Raw genomic sequence first — 20,197 nt, forward strand, 5'->3', positions numbered from 1 at the left:
TGTGTTACTTCTAACAGGTGTTAAATACTTACTCTTGTACCTGCGTTTAGCATCCCCTGCCCCATCTAGATGCCATGGTACCCACTGTCCTGAAGTGAGGGTGTATCTTTCTCATTCAGGTTTGTCCAGATCATGTGACTTGCTCTTTCCATGTCATTAATCATTTCCCCAGGATACCTTTTTTTACCTGGCTATAGAGTATTTCTTTGCATATATACTCTAAAATTTATTTACTTCTCTTAGAAGCCTTTTAGATTATCACTTTTTTCCCCTCTCATGTTAACATTTTTCACATACATCTTGTAGCTTACTTAACCATTGTGTATATATATCCATGTTGCATAAATAATAATTTGTATTATTGCTGGAGTCAAGAGTATGCAAAATTGAAACACTTTAAATAGGTCTTATAATAACCAGCAGCAACTGTGATTTAATACTTGCTAACTCAGCTTCTTCTTTTTGTTTATATGTAACATTTCTCAGAGTTATTTTAGTTTTCAAATGGGCTTTTGGTTCTAAGTGAAGGGCCTTTGTTAAAATGCAGTTATTTCTCCATCCATCTCACACTTCAGTGAGGAAACAACCATTTATAACTTGACTGCTGATGGGGGGAGTGGGTTTAAAATTAGAGGAAAAATAAATCTGCTAAAAATGATGTAAACTTCATTTTGTGATCCAGTGAACAAGAATATTTATGGGGATGACGGATCAGCTGATACCAGTAATAATTTTTTGGCCTACTTTTCTGTATTCTTTTCTCTTTTGTAATGGTTTCTACAATCAGGAAAGTAATACATGTTAATTGTAGGAAGCTTCAAAAATAGAAAAAACTTGGAAGAATAAAACAAAATACTACCCCATCTCAAAGGCAGCTCTTGTTGACTTTTTAAAAATATTTCTTCCTCATTTTTTAAAAGATTTTATTTACATATTAGCGAGAAAGAGGGACAGCATGAGAGAAAGAAAGAGCACAAGTGCAAGCAGGAGGAAGGGCAGAGGAAGAGGGGAAAGCAGGCTCCCTGTTGAGTGAACCCTGGGATCATCACCTGAGCCCAAAGAGATACTTAACTGAGCCATTCAGGTGCCCCTCCTCCTTCTCATTTCTATAAATATTTATCACAATATGGAAATGAAATGCTATATATATAAAGCTACATGGTTTTTGTTTCATTTAACATTTTATTGAATATTTTTCCATATTCAAAAAGTCTTCAAAACTTAAAAATATTAAATTATAGGATGTAATAAAGTATAATTATAAGTATATACAGCTCAGTGAATTGTCACAACCATCCTAGGATGGTTAAAATCCATTCACCTGCCGTGGTGAAGAAATGCAGCAATCTTAAGTAGCCCAGAATCTCTCCTGCAATACCCACTCTGCTGCCTCCCAGTCCTTGCCCATCCTGGTCCACACAGGGAAGCACTGTCCTTTAAGATTATACCTTAGATTGGTTTTACCTTGTTTGAAGTGAATTGATATAAAATGGTAAAAGAGTAAGCATTTTTTTGTGTCTGGCTGTGTTTTTTTATAAGATCATCTTTAGGTTTACAGAAAAGCTGAACGGGAAATACAGACAATTCCCATATTACCCCCCACTTCCAGTTTTCCCTATTATCTGCATTAGTGTAGTATATTTATTGTTAGTCGATGAACCAGCATTGACAGTATTATTAACCAAAGTCTGTAGTTTATACTGAGGTTCATTCATTGTGTTGTACAGTTTAGTAGATTCTGACGAAACACCTAATTATCTACCATTACAGACTAATTTCACTGCCCTAAAAATCCCCCGTGCTCCACCTATTCATCTCTCCCCCAAAGTCCCTGGCAACAACTGATTTTTTTTTTTTAAACCTGACTATATAACCTCCAGAATGTCATATTTGGGATCATATAGTATATAGCCTTTTCAGACTGGCCTCTTTCTTTAGCAATATTTATATTTAAAGTTCTTCCGTGTCTTTTCATGACTTTGATGGTATATTTCTTTTTATTGCTGAATAATCTGTTGTGTGGATGTGCCACTTTGTTTATCTGGTCACTTATTTAAAGACCTCTTGGTTGCTTCCACATTTTAGCAATTAGGAATAAAGCTGCTATAAATATTTGTGGACAGCTTTTTGCGTAGACATGAGGTTTCAACTCATGTGTTTAGTTAAATACCTAGGAGCATGATTGCTGGAACGTAAGATAAGATAACATTTAGCTTTGTAAGAAATAGCCAGCCTGTCTTCTGAAGCAGCTGTATCATTTTGAGTTCCTACAGGCCACAGATGAAGAGTCCCTTTTGGTCCACAACCACATCAGTGTTTGATGTTAATGGTGCTTTGGATTAGTGTATTACTGAGTCATTATTGTTTTAATTTTTAATCCCTGATGACGTGATGTTGAGTATCTTTTCACCTGTTGGTCATCTTTAGTGAGATATCTGTTAAGGTCATTTCTCTATTTTATAATTGGGTTATTTGTTTTTTCTTACTGTTGAGTTGTAAGAGTTCTTTTTATATTTTGGATGCAAGTCCTTTAGTTTTGCAAATATTTTTTCCCTCAGTTTGTGGCTTCTCTGTCTATTCTCTTAACAGTGTCTTCTGCAGAACAGAAGTTTTTAATTTTAATGAGGTCTAACTTACCAGTTTTTTTCTTTCATGGATCAGGCTTTGGTGTTGTATCTAAAAAGTCATTGCCAAATCCAAGGAGACTGTCCCTAGATTTTCTTCTATATTATCTTCTGGAAGATTTATGGTTTTGCATTTCATATTTAGGTCTATGATCCATTTTGAGTTGATCTTTGTGAAAGGTTCAAAGTCTACAAATTCATTATTTTCGTATGTGGATGTTCAATTGGTCTAGCAATGATTATTGAAAAGACCAATCTTTTTCCATTGAATTGACTTGTTCCTTTGTCAAAGATTAGCCCATTATATTTGTGTGGGTCTATCTCTGGGCCCTCTGTTTTGTTCCATTGATCTGTTTTTTCTTTTTGCTAATACCTATTGTCTTGATTATTGTAACTTTATAGTAAATCTTGAAATCACATAGTATCAGTCTTCCAAAGTTGCTCTTTTTCAATATTGTATTGACTGCTCTGGCTCTAGCCTTTCCATATAAACTTTGAAGTCAGTTTATCAATATGTATTAAATAACTTGATAGGGTTTTGATTGGGATTACACTGATTCCTTAGATGAGTAGAACTGATACTTTAGCAATGTTGTGTTTTATGCTTGACCACTGAATGTATCGCCAGCTGTTGAGATCCCTTTTAATTTCTTTCTTCAGAATTTTGTTAGTTTTACTCATAGAGATCTTATGTAGGGCTATTTTATTAGACATAATTAAGTATATCCTTTTTTGTCTTTAGTGCTTTTTTTTTTTTAAGGATTTATTTATTTTTTTAGAGAGAGAGAGTGGGGAGGAGTAGGGGAAGAGGGAGGGAATTTTAAGCAAACTCTGTTCAGCGTGGAGCCTGACACAGGTTGACACAGCCTGACAACCCTGAAATCATGACCTGAGCCAAAATCAAGAGTAAGCCACTCAGGCCACCCCTGTTTTTAGTGCTTCTGCATAGATGGTGCTGTGTTTTCAATTTCAAGTTTCCAATTGCTTATTGCAAGTATATAGGAAAGCACTTGACTTAATATATGAACCTTGTAACTTGCAACCGTACTATAATCATTTTATTAGTTACAGGATTTTTTTTTAAACCAGTTCTTTGGTATTTTCTACTTACATAAGCCTATATTTCTTCCTTCCTGTTTTGTAGACCTTTTATTTCCTTTGTCCTATTGCATTAGCAAAGACATCTGATGTTTAGGAGTGGTAAGTGGAGGCACCCTTCCTTCATTCCTAAAGAGGAAAGTATCTAGTCTCTCACCTTTAAATATGGTATCCTCATAAGTTTTTTTTGTACTTGTTCTTTAGCAAATTGAAGCAGTTACCCCTCTCTTTCTGTTTGCTGTGAGTTTTTGATCATGAAGTGGATGTTGGGATTTGTCAGCTGTTTTTTCTACATCTATTGATAGGATCATACAATTTTTCTTCTTAAGCTTGTTAATATGTTTAGTTTCTTCTATTCAGCATCGTTTTGTTGTTGCTTATAGAGCTATTTTGTTCCATTTCATTTCTGTGTATGATTGTACCACAATTTATTCATTCTACTCTTGATACATGTTTGTGTTTACTGTTCACAGCTCTTAGGAGCAATGCTGCTATGAACATTCTCATTTGGGGGCTCATACACATTTTTTTGGAGAAATTACTGGATCATAAGTAGGGTATGCATATATCCTACTTTACTAGATAATGTCAGACTTTTCAGAATGGTTCTAACAGTTTACAACACTAGTTTCTGAATTTCTAGTTACTCCACACCCTCCCTACTTTCAGTACTTTTGTTGTTGGTTTTTTAGTACCACTGTTCTTTTTAATTCTAGAAACCCTGATAGACGTGTGAAATTATATATCATTATGGTTTAATATGCATTCATTAATTGACTATTGAGAGCAAGTACCTTTTTCACGTACTATGAGATAACCTCTTTTACCTGTTGTGGTCAATTGCCCACTTTTTCTATTGGGTTTTCTCTCTTCTAAATGATTTATAGGTTGTGAGTCCTCTGTCAGTTATGTAAGTTGCACACATCTCCACGTTATGGTTTGCCTTTTGCTGGATCTGAGTCCCTGCCTAGGGTGATTTATTTAATATTTCTATGCTGTCTAGTGGGACATAATAGCTACTCCAAAGAGTTTTGAGAATCAAAGGACATTATGCATGTGAAAACACCTTATAAGTTCTATTGGTTATATTGCTGTGCATGTGTTAACTTTATGGTTTATAGATACTGACTGTTTACATAAGTGTGAGTTCTGTATTCTTTTAAATTCTTTTCTTTTGGGGTGCCAGGGTGGCTCAGTTGGTTAAGCATCTGACTGTTGATTTCAACTAAAGTCATGATCTCAGGGTGGTGAGCTTGAGCCCTGCATTAGGCTCTGCAGCAGGCATGGAGCATGCTTAGGGTTCTCTCTCCCTCACTGCCCTCCATGTTGTCCTCTCAGTGTGTCTCTGTCTCTTTCAAATAAATAAATAAAATCTTTCCTTCTAATTCAGGCCTATGCTTGATAATAATTCTATAGGTTAGTCCATCTGAATAGCTTAAATTAAGGTTCTAGTAAAACACATAGAGGTGGTTTCCTTAGAAGGATATTTATTGTTCATTGACATTTCTTTGCCTACTGTTGTTATTAATGATGATATCTACTTTGAATATGCATGTAAAATATTTATATTTGTTTTACTAGGCAAAAAGGATAAGTTACGTGTCTACTATTTGTCCTGGTTAAGAAACAAAATACTTCACAATGATCCAGAAGTTGAAAAGAAACAGGGTTGGACAACTGTGGGAGATTTGGAAGGATGTGTACACTATAAAGTTGGTAAGTTCCTGGAGAGTCAGGGGGGTTTTGTTTTGCAGGGTTTAGTTAGTGTTGTTTCTGATCCCCCAGCTCATTTCTGCAATTAAGTTTTCTAAGGCATCTTCTAAACCTGAAGTGCCATCTAGACTTATAGTGTACCTTTTAGCATAACACCGTTCATTTCTGCTGCTCACTCTTTCCTCACAGTTCATCTTGTAAGTGAGGCTTTTCACCCTTCTCTTTGACAGTCCATATTCTTCTCCACAAGCTGTGGCCACAAGAACCTCTCTCAGGAAACCTTGCCAAAGGAAAGCCAGCCAATTTGGATTCTTGCTTTGTGCTCTAGGCCTATTCTCCCATTTAGGGACTTTGAGTCCTTGGCAGTCACTGATAGAAAGTTTGAGAGTTTGAACAAAAAGCTATGGCTTGTCGTTTTGAATGAAGTGCACTGTGCAGAGCTACTGTGTTCTTAACTAGTAAATGAGTCAGGCTGGCCAGCCAGTGTTTCATAGCAACTGTCTGTTTTGTTTTTTGTTTTTTGTTTTTTTCTTGTTGGCTTGCTTGCTGTGATTCTTACAAAATAAGAGTTCACAGGAATAAAATTAAAACAAATTTTTTATGTGTGAAAAAAATAAAAATACTGGTACTAATGTTGGAAATAAAGGGGAAATAATGGAGCTTAGCCAAATTAAACTTGTATGGGAGAGATGGTACATTATAATAGAATTTGAAATCGGAATTTGAGAAAAACAAGATATGGTCTCTATAAACCTATGACTGACTAACCTAAGGGTCTGTTATATACTGATTTCTGCTGATATGTTTTATTTTTTTCTGTTTATAAAGTATATGCTATAGTCATTTCCTCTGCTTCCAAGAATTTTACAGTCCTTGACATTTTCTTCTTATTTGTGTACTCTGTCTACAACTCTCATATCATTGATTAATAATGATTATAGGAGCCACCCCAATATTGGAATGATTCTATGTTACTAGAAAAGTAGTACTATCTCCTTGATTAAATCTTGGGATTAGGATTTTTTGTGTTGTGTTTATGTGAAAGAATTTTTGAGGTGTAATGAGTATCATCTAAGTCTAAATTTAATGAAACAGGTCAAAACAGGTGAAATGTATATGAATAGATTATCCTGCAAGGGGAGCTAGAGGCAAATGTCTTAGACAGTGCTGGGCTTTTCATTGAAACAAAACAGCAGTCCTCCGGCCTGTCATTCTTACAAAATGAATCAGAACATTTTCTGAGAAAAGAGTGTGTAATACCATTCATTCATTATCTTTGTACTTTAAGGAAATTATATTCCACTTATCAAGACCTGTACTGTACAGTATAGTTTACCATCAAGAAGAGGGGCTATTTAAATTAAATTAATTAACATAAAATAAACTTTAAAATGTAGTTCCTTAGTGGCACTGGTACATTCCAGGTGGCTATCATATTAACAATACACACATATAAAACCTTTTGATCAAAAAAAGAAAACAAAACCTTTTGATCATTGTGGAAAATTTTATTGAATGGCACTGGTTTGGACAACCTCTTGTAATCATTTGTGTCTTGATATTAATGTCAATGATTTATTTGAATAGTGACAATATATGGAATTTAACAAAGAGTGTTACGAAGTTAACAAGTCATCACTCATGTACAAAGGAATCTGTAGTAGTGTGACTTTGGGTAGCTTATAAAGAAACAGAGCTACATGTGTAATCAAAGGCCCTGAGAGCATCTGGGTTTTCTTTGTTTACAGTTCTGTGACCACACTTATTTTTTATTTATTTTTTTAATTTAAAAGTTGTTGGTTGATGTATAGTGCACTATTGGTTTCTGGAGTAGCAGGCAGTGGTCCATCACTGATATACAATACCCAGAGAGTGTCTGTTTTCAAGCAGAGTTACTGGGCTGCAAGAGAACCACAACAGCTTTGTGAAGAAGGCATTTTCAACTAATTTCCTTTACTACTGCTCCTTTTTTACAGAACTTTTTAGGCAGAATTCAAGTAGTCACTACCTCTGTCAATCAGAAAGTGGTTCAAAGTGATACTTCACTGATAAACCACGCTCTTACCCTTTAGTGAAGTAGTACTGAGTCCTTAAGACTTCAGAGTGGTATGACTGACATTGTTCTTGATTGTTAAATATGTGCAATCTAAGAAATTAGGAACATTAATGAAAGTACTCACTGATAGTAATCAGAGTATTGGAGTTGAGTCCCATACATCCCATACATTCAGGAACAGCCTGATTCAAACATAAAGTATTGGGAAAGGAAACTCTGAGATTTGATTCTGACTTGTGCTTCTCTTGTTTTATTTTTGTTGTTTTCAGTAAAATATGAAAGAATCAAATTTCTGGTAATTGCTTTGAAGAGTTCTGTGGAGGTCTATGCGTGGGCACCCAAGCCATATCACAAATTTATGGCCTTTAAGGTAATAGCATCATGTGTACTTACAAGTAGCATCAGCCATGCATGTGTAACCAAGAACCAGGGCATAAAACTCAAGTTTAAAAACTCTAAACAGTTAAAACTGATCATTAAAAAAAAATTATGTAATGACATAGTGTATAACTATATCATAAGAGAGGTCATTTCCAATGTAATAAGCTTCACTGTCAGCTTTCTGAGTCCTCAGAATATGAGAAGGAGAAAGCTAAATATGTGGTAGGCACTTTGATTGAAATGTCAATATTGTCACAGAGGAAAGGACAAAATAACACCTTCTCTATGTAAAAAGTAGACTTTGACTTGCTACCTGAGGTCATGCATATGTGTAAAGATTTAGATATAGTTTTTTTCTTTAAAGATTTTGTTTATTTGGCAGAGATCACAAGTAGGCAGAGAGAGAGGAGGAAGCAGACTCCCCCGCTGAGCAGAGAGCCCCACTTGGGATCCTGGGATTATGACCTGAGCAGAAGGCAGAGGCTTTAACCCACTGAGCCACCCACGCGCCCCTAGATATGTTTTTGATAACAAAAATGTACCCAACAGTAGGCAGCTTGAAGGTATATCTCAATAGAGTACTAAAAATTAGAGAAATTCTTCATAACATAAGGAATATGTACTAAGCATTAAAGAGGAAAAGTAAATTTTAGGGGCGCCAGAGTGGCTCATTGGGTTTAAGCCTGTGCCTTCAGCTCAGGTCATGATCTCAGGGTCCTAGGATTGAGCCCCACATCGGGCTTTCTGCTCAGCGGGGAGCCTGCTTCCCCCTCTCTCTCTGCCTGCCTCTCTGCCTACTTGTGATCTCTCTCTCTCTCTCTCTCTCTCTCTCTCTCTGTCAAATAAATTTTTAAAAATTCTTTAAATAGAAAAAGTAAGTTTTAAAATGTGAATACTCATTTTTGTTTAAGGGAAAAATCTTAGCAGTTTTCTCTGTGGATATTTTTAGTATTTTTTTTGTAATTCTGGAGTTTACATTAGATACAAACTTATGAAATTCTTAGTTAAAATTAGTTAAAATGATACTACTATGACATTAGATATTACAAATAACTTGTATAGTAATATATATTAAATATTATAAATAACTCAATAACCTCATTTCTGATATTAGGCAGAAAACCTTAAGCATCGTGAGGCTGTTTTAGTTCATATCAAGAAGTTAAGACTTTTTCATCCAAAATGATTCTATTCACTTATGTTTTTAATAGTTTTTGGTACATTTTATTAAGGAAGGGTGCACTTCAAGTATTTGGAAAATTGACATATTTAGATTGTTTATTGCTTGATTCCCCAATAAAGCAGGATAAATGGAGTTACCATATTTGCTTTAAAAATAAATCCACATATTACTGACTAAAACTAATTGGTAGGAAAATTGTAGTTCGCTTCTGCGATCTGGTCTTAATATCCTTTAGGTACCAAGTGTACTCTCTGAGTTGCTTTTATAAGTATATTGCTTAAGTCTGTCTTGTAAGCTGTAGGTATTGATTCTAATGACGAACTGGGGTCACCCAGTCCATTATAGGTCATGCAGGCTCTTCTGGTACAGCGTTTCATTACTGTATCACCCTAGTCAAGAAATGAAAGTAGAAGTGGTGACTATGATGACCTTACTAAAAGTTCTAAATATTTGACTCCTACAGCTCTTCCTCTTTCTCCATTACCTGCATTTGAATAGTTGAATAGTATACTACAGAAGGTCCTGATTATTTCCCGTTAGATGTATTTGTCAGCAAGGCAAGCAACAGAGTGGAATTCTTGGGCCAACTAGGGAGAATTTGCAGCATCACTTGTGGAAGAATTGTCTTCCAGATGCTGATTGACAGACAAAAAAATAATAATAAATTTAAAAAGACTTATTTTCCAGAATATTTTTGTTTATGATTTTTGCCAGAATGGCTCAGTAATTGAGTAACTGAGTGCCTAGGGTTTGGCTTCTCTAATTTGATCCATCAGAAATAAGTTCTACTCTGTCTTACTACTTCTCTCTTGGTAACTACTTTCTAGTCATTTGGAGAATTGGTACATAAGCCATTGCTGGTGGATCTCACTGTGGAGGAAGGCCAGAGGCTGAAAGTGATCTATGGATCCTGTGCTGGATTCCATGCTGTAGATGTGGATTCAGGATCCGTCTATGACATTTATCTACCAACACACGTAAGAAAGAACCCACACTCTATGGTTGGTTGACTGGCTTCATTTTGTTTTGACTTTTTCTTTACTCTGCTTAATGAACTAACACAAGCAGGGATTCCTTGCTTCCCCTTGGTATGGGGGTGAGTATTTAAACAATATGCCATTTTCAATAGCTAGCTGCATGCTCTGAGACAAGTGGAAATCCATTCTCCTGGCTCTGTGAGGCCCTCCTGAAAAACTGTTAGCCCTGGCTTTGACTAACATGGGATGGATTTGGGGCAGTTGCGGCAGGCCAGAACATCCCTGGGTTGGGAATGGTTTAGAGAACAAAATTTCTTAATGGAGTCCACAGTCCAGATATGTTTCAGGAGCTTCAGAAATGTGAACTCATAGAGTATAGGACCTGTAAAAGGTAGTCTTTGGTATATATGCTACATGGGTTTTCCAAAATTTTATTCAATTGCTATATATATTCACCAAGAATATAAACCAGTGCATTCACCAGGACAGTCTTTTGAGCACTTTTTTGGGGACAGAAATAACCACAAACCTGCTTCTCTATACTTTGTTCCTCTTCTGTAGATCCAGTGTAGCATCAAACCCCATGCGATCATCATCCTCCCCAACACAGATGGCATGGAGCTTCTGGTGTGCTATGAAGATGAAGGGGTTTATGTGAATACCTATGGAAGAATCACCAAGGATGTGGTCTTGCAGTGGGGGGAGATGCCAACATCTGTAGGTAAGTATCACTCGGGAAAAGGTAGCATTCGTGAGAGTGGAAGCCTTCTCTAAAACTGCATATATTTATCACAAGTTTTACCTATTGTTTAGAGTTTCTGGTCATTTGGCAGAATGGTTAGCAATAGATGGAGAGTAAAATTGTAGATTGTGGGACTGGTTATCATCTATTTAAAAACAAAATCCAAGTGATTATTGAGCACTTTTTAAAACTCTGGTCATTTAATCCTTAAGACATCCAGGGAATAGAACAGATGTTATTGACTGATTTGTGGAAAGTAAGGTGAGACAGAAAAAGGATAAGGGACTTTTTCTTTCAATTGGCAGAGCCACAGCTTGAAACACAGTCTCTTGATCTTCCAATGTGCATTTAAGAAAAAAAGGGGCAGAAAGGATGGTATCTGACATTTTCAATTTATATGCCCTGCCTCTTATGGTTCCATTGCAGTTAGTCACTGTCTCTCTTTCTCACTTCTTTCCTGCCTTCCTTATGACTGGTTTCATAAAAATATGAGCACAGAACTCTGTGCCCAGTGAATCCCTGCTCACGATAAGCATGAACCATCTCAGGAATTCAAATTACCACTTTGTAGGATAAGTTTTAAAAGGTTACAAAGGCAGAGTTCCTTAAAAACAAAAAAGTCATTAAATGATAGACATTTAGGTGTGTGTATGTATTATGTGAGCTGCATCTTTTCATGGCTGTTTCCTTATCTTTAACAATTAAAATATGTTTGTCCCCCCCCCCCCCCAAAAAAAGCATATATTCGATCCAATCAAACGATGGGCTGGGGAGAAAAGGCCATAGAGATCCGATCTGTGGAAACTGGTCACTTGGATGGTGTGTTTATGCACAAAAGGGCTCAAAGACTAAAATTCCTATGTGAACGCAACGACAAGGTAATGGTTTCCTTACAACTTCTTTTTAGCTGCTACTAGCTTTAATAATTGTTTATTTTCCATGGAGCTTGTTGAAGCCTTTTCCTGGGGTTTTTGATAGATTTTGAAATAAATTCATCAAGCAACATTTTAGTAGTGACTTTTTAGACCTGTTTATGGGGGGTGGGATATATTTTATTTTGTGTTTGCTTATAAGGGGACAAGAGATACTTAACTCCATGGGAGTCATTAGTGTTGGTTTGGTTTTGGTGGTTGATTTTAACCCCATTAGGTGATCTGTGTGAGCTGTGTTTGGGTTTAGGGACAGGGAAGGTTAAAGCTGCTAATTTAAATGAATGGGATTCTTCTGTGACTGGAAGGAACCCCCTTGGAAATTTGGGTTAGGTAAAAGTTTCCTCTCCCCTGATATGCATCAGAAAGATACCACTTGTCACAAGTCAGAAATACCTGAGCAAATCTTTTTTTATTATTATTAACATATAATGTATTATTTGCCCCCAGGGGTACAGGTCTATGAATCCTCAGGCTTAGGCATTTCACAGCACTCACTATAGCACATATCCTCCCCAGTGTCCATAACGCAGCCACCATATCCCTCCCCTCCCCAACTCCCTGCAACCTTCAGTTTGTTTCCTGAGATTAAGAGTGTCCTATGGTTTGTCTCCCTCCTGATCCCATCTTGTTTCATTTTTTCCCTCCCTACACCCAACAGCCCCCTGCCCTGCCTCTCAAATTCCTCATATCAGAGAGATCATATGACAATTGCCTTTCTTTGATTGACTTATTTTGCTTAGCATAATACCCTCTAGTTCCATTCATGTCTTTGCAAATGGTAAGATTTTATTTCTTTTGATGGCTGCATAGTATTCCTGTGTGTGTATGTGTGTGTGTGTGTGTGTGTGTGTGTGTGTGTGTACACACACCACATCATCTTTATCCATTCATCTGTTGATGGACATTTAGATTCTTTTCATAGTTTGGCTGATGTGGACATTGTTGCTATAAACATTTGACAGTAAATCTTTATGCAGAAGCATGAGCACCTCCTACAGCTGAGATCCCAAGACTTTAAAGCCCCACATAAAACCTTTGTTTTTCAAAACTGGCCACATCCTTGTCTTTCCAGGGGCTGCTTTGTCCCTGGAAGACCCTCCCTAAGTCAGCTTTGGAGTGAAGCAGCTGGATGGCTTAGGGTATTGTCCCATCCCACCTCCTTTGAGAAGGACATCCTGGTGGCCCTTGCCTTTACCAAGCCCAACTTTCTTTCTCATCTGTCCACCTGGATGGAAATCCTCTGGCCACCTGAGGCAACCTATTGCAACCTTAGGAATTTGCCTCTTAAGAAGTTTCCACCTCTTACTTCACATTAAAATATATTATATGGCCTAGCCACTGGCCCACTGATTGACTGCTCAGATTAAATTTGAAAAACCCAGCTTGACAAAAGAGCTGTAGCTCTGTCGTTGGCAGCTGGTCCTCCTGCCTAAGTATGTGCTCACTAAATAAGCCACATCACCCCAGCCCACTTTCCTGCAATCCTATAGCTCATTTACTAATGCAGTTCACATTTTTTTCTAATAGCATCTCCCAAATTGTTTACCTTAAAACCCCATACAATCTCTGACTCATTCCAGGATTTTGCCAGCTTTTTGGTTTATATTTTTATGAGCATATGTAATATAGCCATATCTATAATATTCTTCGAACTTCGGGCATTTAGATATTTTTATTATTTATAATGTTACATCCCTTAAAGTTCATTAATAAAAGACCCCAAAGCGGGCGCCTGGATGGCTTAGTTGGCTAAGCAACTGCCTTCTGCTCAGGTTATGATCCTGGAGTCCTGGGATCAAGTCCCGCATCAGGCTCCCAGCTCAGCAGGAAGTCTGCTTCTCCCTGAAACCGTCTCCCCTCTCATGCTCTCTCTTTCACTCTCTCTCAAGTAAATAAATAAAGTCTTAAAAAACAAAAATAAATAAAAGGCCCAAAAGTAAATTGTCATAATTTGACTATAGAGTCCTCTGAAATAACTTAATACATTTTAGGTTAGTTTTTTAAAAGAGAAAAAGCAAGTTGCTGAGGAGTCCTCTCCATTGCTCATTGTGTTTTCCAGACACATTTATCTCTTAGATGTTATTAGCAGTGGAGATAAAGAGAAATTGCTCAATTTCAGAAAAAAACAATTTTTTTCTTCTGAACTCTCACAATATGGGAGTGTGAGCCTTCTTAGTTGTAATCAGAATTGCCTCCAGAGATGATGACTACTTATATATGATAAATTGATATCATCTCAGATTTTCTTTTGGAAAGGGCCTTTGGGCTTTTAAGCTTCCTGCATTTAGAAGTGCTGAGGTGTCAGTGGCTCTAGGTTATCTGCCTGGGAACCGTCGGAAGCATTGCTGGGTTGTGTTTTCATGGTAAATCTCTCACTCTCTTTTTCTCTTGCTTTTGCAGGTCTTCTTTGCCTCTGTTCGGTCTGGGGGCAGCAGTCAGGTTTATTTCATGACATTAGGCAGGACTTCTCTTCTGAGCTGGTAGATGCAGTGTGATGAGGCTTGCTGGCCCCCAGAGTCTTCAAGATCCTGAGAACTTGGAATTCCTTGCAACTGGAGCTCAGAGCTGCACCGGTTTGGTCCAGGACAGCTGTGTTTGCAGACACCACGTGTGGGGTTTTTGTTTTGTTTTGTTTCGTTTTTGTTTCCTTTCTGCACCTCTTACCAGTTTATCCCCCTTCTCTTCTTTTCCCTACTCAAAAATAAATCAAGGCTGCAATGCAGCTGGTGCTGTTCACATTCTACCATCAGGTGCTATAAGTGTTTGGGATCGAGCATCAGACCAGAAAGCAAACGCCTTTCCTTCAGCTCCAGAATTCCTTGTTTCTGAGTGACTCTTACGGGTGTCAAAGGTGGAGACTATGAACATGCCATTGGTTTTGTTGGAAATGGGCACATGGAGGTGTAATATGGTGGTCTAAGGAGCAGTTTGCTAAAGCAGAGAGCAGATTTAATATAGTAACATTAACAGTGTATTTAATTGACATTTCTTTTTTGTAATGTGACAATATGTGGTCAAAGAAGAAGGTGCAGGTTTAAGAAGTTAATATTTATAAAATGTGAAAGACACGTTACTAGGATAACTTTTGTGGGTGGGGCTTGGGAGGCAGGGTGGGGTGGGTTAAGGGGGTCCCATTTTGTTTATTTGGATTTTTTTTTTTTTTTTTTTTGGCTTGGCCAAAAACTGTCATTTTTCTGTGTACCAGGTTTTGCCTAAATCATGTGCAGATGGTTCTTAAAAAAAAAAAAAAAAGGAAAAAGAAAATGTGTGCATTTGTATAATGGCCAGAACTTTGTTGTGTGACAGTATTAGCACTGCCTCAGTTAAAGGTTTAATTTTTGTTTAAACCTAGAAGTGCAACAACAGTTTTACCACAGTCTGCACTTGCAGAGGAAAAGAAATTTTTCAACCACATGTTTATTTTTTTTGCCTACCTCATTGTTTGTAATGCATTAAGAGGTGGTTTAGGTTCTGTTTCTTGGAGGAAAACATTAATGTTTAATTTAATCTTAATACCAAAACTATCAGATTGAAGTTTGACAGTTAATTTGTCATAGGTCTCAATAGGCACAAGAGAAATTGTCCCGGAAGATGGGAAATAGCCATATGGCTTCATCATGCTCACAGATACAGTCTGTTTTCTAAGTTCAGAGGGCAGAATGCTTCGTTTTCACCAGATGCACCATTAGTGGTTGATAGGCAACTGTGGCCTACAACATAAAAGAGGCCTCAATGCTCTCTGTTTGGGGTTTGGTAGCAGATGGGTGGTCATACTAGAATAGTCACACAAACTGTTCAGTGTTGCAGGAACCTTTTCTTGGGGTGGGGGAGGGGTGGTGTTTCCCTTTTCTAAAAATGCAATGCACTAAAACTATTTTAAGAATGTAGTTAATACTGCTTATTCATAAGATGGCATCTTCTTGTGTTTTAGGTGTAATATCAAAGCCCTGGCTTTTCTCCTCTCACTTGCTCTCTTGTTCTCTGTTTTTTAAACCAGTTTTACTTTATGAATATGTTCATGACATTTGTAATAAATGTCTTGGGTAATAATTTGTTATATGGCTTCATGGTCACTCAATTCCTCTGAGACTGTTAATCTCTTGGTAAAGGAGCAATGCTCTGTGTCCTGGCTCTGCCAGCTTACTCTCCTCTTGTGGAGTTTGAGTGGGAATATTGTGTGATGGTGGCTTTCAACTTTGTTTACCAAACAGAACTTGGTGTTTCCTAGGCTTAATCCTCCTTTGTGGGTAAGTTTCTTTTTCAGCATGAAAAAGGAGGATTTTCCTCCCAAAAAGATAAGTCATTTTTACCTGTCAAGGCTTTGTCCATCATTCTTATCCTATTTGGTGTCCACTTTGACCCCTATCATTCTCCTCTTCTTGGTTCAGCATCTTTGCCAAAGGCTGTCCTGGAATTACAAAAACCTAGCAAGAAACAGATACACTCACAGGTACAAAAACAACACAGATGTACCTACTACCCACAAAGACAAGATAAGCTGAAAAAGCTTTGCCATCTTCTGAAAAGGACAAAAGCATTGGAAAAGGTTTTTTCCATCTCTAAGACTTTGGAGTGATGCTAATGTCCAAAGCAGGAGGGACTAGTTCTTTTCTACTAATCTGTAGTTAACATAGAGAAGATTGAAGAGTTAATCTCACCTATGGAAGGGACTTTTTTGAGATGGGCCAGATGCCATCACCATAGGACTTCAGTCAAAATCAAATTACTGCTGGTGATTTCCTGTGTGTTTTGGCTTTTTGAGTAAGAGTGAAATGTGCCACAGTGAACATGTGTGCATGCCAATAGGAGAAAGAACTGGATGGCAGGGTTGATTATAGCCTCTCGCATGACTTCACAGAGAGGTAAAGTTGAGCGGGTGTGGGGGTGGGGACAAAACTAAACTTATGATACAAATAAGGAAGAGAAAAGACTTGAGGCATCTGGGTCTCAGCTATCACATATACACAGACCTGAAGCTCAGTATCTGTAAGGCAAGGGGGGATGCACAGGTAATACAAATGGTTTTTCATTGGAATTACTGAGTAGTTAGAACTTGACAAAAACTGGATTTCCTTTCCAAGGTGATGGGGTCTGAGCTCAAGCCAGAATAGGGCCTGTCCTGCTCATGGAGCAGCAGGCAGCCATCCGGTGGCACTCTTGTGGTAATTTGCATGGAATGTGATTACATCCATATCTGGGCTTAAGTCACTTGAGGTCAGACAGCCATTTGTGGTGGGGGCAGGCAGGGATGGGGCAAGGCAGGTGCCTCGTGTGTGTACTTTCCTTGCTTTCCTGGCCTCAGCACCTCATAAACCAGATTATGTTGCTGCAGCTTCATGGAGGTGCCCAGTTAGGTTTCTCCATAAAAGATTATGAGCAGGTGATATGTTATTCTTCTAGAGAAGGGATGGTTGGTTTGTTTTTTTCCTTTAACAGGACACTGACTTCACAAAAGTGCCAAAATGGCAAAAACTACGAGAAAACAGTATTATGATACTATTACTATTTATATTTAGCACTGCTCTTCAAAACAAAATACAGGTATGTCTGTAGGTGTAGTCATAGCTTCAATAAGTAATACCTTTCTGTATTTAAATCAGAGTAACTGTATTGAGTGCAGTGTTTTTTTCCTCATGCACATGTTATGTTGAAAATGTTTACAAAAATGGTTTTGTTACACTAATGTGCATCATATATTTATGGTTTATTTTTAAAAGTGATTTTTTATTTTATTTAGGTTTTTGTCTTATAGTCCCGTTACAGTGATTCATAATCCCTAACTTTGCCAATTATAAATTTGCTAAACAGTAATACAAATACAGACTGCATTAAATTTATTAATCCTAGAGCTACAAAGCAGACTGGTGGCAAGAACATGGCCTTCCCCCACCCCCCAGTGCTAACTTGTCTTCTGTGTATTATGAAAATTACTGTTGGCCCCTCCCCCCTTTCTCTTTAAATAAAATAAAAATGACACCTATCTTATGTGGCATGAGTTTCAAATATATTCTGATCCTTCAGAATGTTACCTTCCCAAAGAATCCATATTTGATGCATACTTCCATCCCCAGCACCACTCCTGGCTAGAGAGGGTGCCTCCATATCCTGCCATCTCCTGTAACAGGGATGTTTGTTCATGGGGAGCTCTTGATCACCGTGTTCTTAAAGCCAAGAATGGGTAAAGATGATTCTTAAGGAAGATATAGGGTTTTATTTTTGCAAGTCTGAATTCAATAAAAAAACAGCAGATGTCTCTGTATCTAACAGGACAATTGAAGTACCCTTTCTCAAATTGGCACCATAAGTACTAACTTAAGCCTAGTAATTGGAAGGCCTTTGTGGCCAAGGCCTTGGCGTGTGCCCGATTGATTTCCCCCAGAGATCTGGCAGGTATGATCCCCACTGGATAGATGTGGGGCCATATCACCATGATCAGCACCTTGGCCAAGCCTCCAGGGTTGCAGAGGGTGGCCACACAACATTATCATAAATTAAATGTTAATAACTAGCCCCTTTGTGCTTCATATTAGAAACATGTCGTTTCTCTAAGGTAAAAATAAAATTATAAATACCTAGGCCACCAAATGAGTTTGTTTTTTTTTTCTTTTCCTGCTTGATAATTTGGTGCAACTGGTGGATGATTAGGAATAAAAATCTGGTGGAGGGCTAGTTTTCTTGGAACCATGATTCAGCCCTCCTTCATCCTCCACTGCTGTGGATCTCACTTAAAGCTAGCAACCAGAATGAAATCAGCCCCTATAATTGACGCCAGCTCAATGTTTTGACATCACATTAAGACTTCAGTGAAATTGCTACTTTTTCTGCCATCTCTGACTTTAACAACAACAGATACCCTTGTTTCACTTGCTCAGTATGGTTTACCCTTGAACAGCATGGGGGTTGGTCTTACCGGTCCCTTGTGCCATCCAAACTCTTGAGTGTAACTTAGGACTCCCCCCAAAAACTATCTAGTGGCCAACTGTTGCTTGATTGGAAGCCTTACCAATAAAATAGTCAACTCACCCTATTTTGTGTATTTATATACTGTATTTTTAAAGTAGGCTAGAAAAAAAGAAAATGTTATTAAATTAATAAGAGAAAAATACATTTGCAATCATGTACTGTAAATAATCCACATGTAAGTGGATCCAGACAGTCCAAACCTGTTTTCAAGGGTCGACTATGTTTTGTTAGAAAGTAAAACTGAAAAAAAAAAGAACAAGGAATTGAAAGTTGGGAAACGTTGTTACTACATTTTCTTATGGAAGATATAACAGGTTGAGTTATAGGTTCTCATACTTGGTCTACTTTTCCTTTCATTGTGAGGTTAATCATACTAGACCCAGGTTTCAAAATCTTTTGTGAAGCCGTCCTATCTCTGCCGATGCCTTGCTTAACTTCTCTCTATGCTTATAGTCAGTAACCTGTTCTGGTCACTAATAACTGGACAAGGTGCTGTTTTGCTTACTTTTTTGCTTCTGTCTGAATACAGAGCCTGCGTATGAGCTGAGGTTAGCTCTCAGGGTTGAATCCTAACTTCTCTGCTCCTCCGAGACTACCAAACATGTTGTTGGCAGCCAACAGGCCATTAGAAATTCCTTGTTGTTTGCTTAAGTAGTATGGAATTAAAACACTGATGTTAGTCCAAGGGGAAACCAGGACTCCTATGCCCTGTGGGACTTGTGAGGAAGTGCACTGGTGTAGACAGGTCTCAGAAAGGGTGTGGAGTTCTACCTTATTGGGCACAAGGCCACACAGTGCTTTAACAGGCCATAAAACGCACCAGTCCCTGCTGCTGCATGTTGGCTTGCTATAATAACAGGACCCTTGATTCCTAGGTCTTATCTCCTAGTTTATTTGATTATCAGACATTTGAATTCGATGGTCCAGTTCAAAATGCCCCCCCCCCCAGAATTTTTGTGGAAGGATGTCAAGCTTGAGCAAGGCAATTTTGCCCCTTCCTTAAATTTGTTTGGATGTCAGACATAACAGCAAACCTTAGAAACCAATATTAAACAACTTTTTCACAAAAAATGATATTAAATAATGCCTTGATTAATTTTTAACAGCTTTACTGAGGTATAGTTCACTTAACTGTATAGTTCAGTGGCTATTAGCCTTTTCAGACTTGTGCATACATTACTACCACGATCAGTTCTTAAAACGTTTTTATCTTTGCGATTATCTCCTTGTCACCCCACCTCCTCATCCCCCTAAAGTTTTAGGCAATTACTAATCTGCTTTTCCAATACGGATTTGCCTCTTCTGGGCATCTCATATAAACGAAATCTTACAATATGTGTCCTTTGTGACTGGCTTCTTCGCTTTAACAGAATGTTTTAGGATTCATCCTTGTAGCATATATCAGCATTTTGTTTCTTTTTATTAGCATCCTTGGTTCTTTACCTTTGTCACTGGTGCCCGCTTTCAGCTTTAAAACCAACCACCTACCTGATAGCCAACCACATTGCAGCCTCAAATGAAAACTGCA

The 20,197-nt window shown here is 37.8% G+C and overlaps 1 protein-coding gene across 50 annotated transcripts in view; it reads left to right on the forward strand.

Annotated features, from left to right (window-relative positions):
* MAP4K4 (mitogen-activated protein kinase kinase kinase kinase 4) overlaps window positions 1-17,686 on the forward strand; it is a 195,561-nt gene extending 177,875 nt beyond the window's left edge. For 27 of the 50 annotated variants that reach the window (XM_082747104.1, XM_082747118.1, XM_082747114.1 and 24 more), the window contains 6 exons: window positions 5,304-5,438; window positions 7,761-7,861; window positions 9,883-10,032; window positions 10,594-10,753; window positions 11,513-11,652; window positions 14,107-15,756. In XM_082747104.1, the coding sequence (XP_082603230.1) occupies window positions 5,304-5,438; window positions 7,761-7,861; window positions 9,883-10,032; window positions 10,594-10,753; window positions 11,513-11,652; window positions 14,107-14,190 (770 nt within the window). In that variant the 3' untranslated portion in view covers window positions 14,191-15,756. Of the gene's footprint in view, window positions 1-5,303; window positions 5,439-7,760; window positions 7,862-9,882; window positions 10,057-10,593; window positions 10,754-11,512; window positions 11,653-14,106 lie in introns of all 50 variants that reach the window. The other 23 variants (XM_082747103.1, XM_082747093.1, XM_082747086.1 and 20 more) reach the window with 2 other exon arrangements.
* The last annotated feature ends 2,511 nt before the right edge of the window (window positions 17,687-20,197 follow it).

This window comes from Mustela nivalis (assembly GCF_964662115.1).
Source record: "Mustela nivalis genome assembly, chromosome: 8".
In the NCBI taxonomy this organism is placed as follows: Eukaryota; Metazoa; Chordata; class Mammalia; order Carnivora; family Mustelidae; genus Mustela; species Mustela nivalis.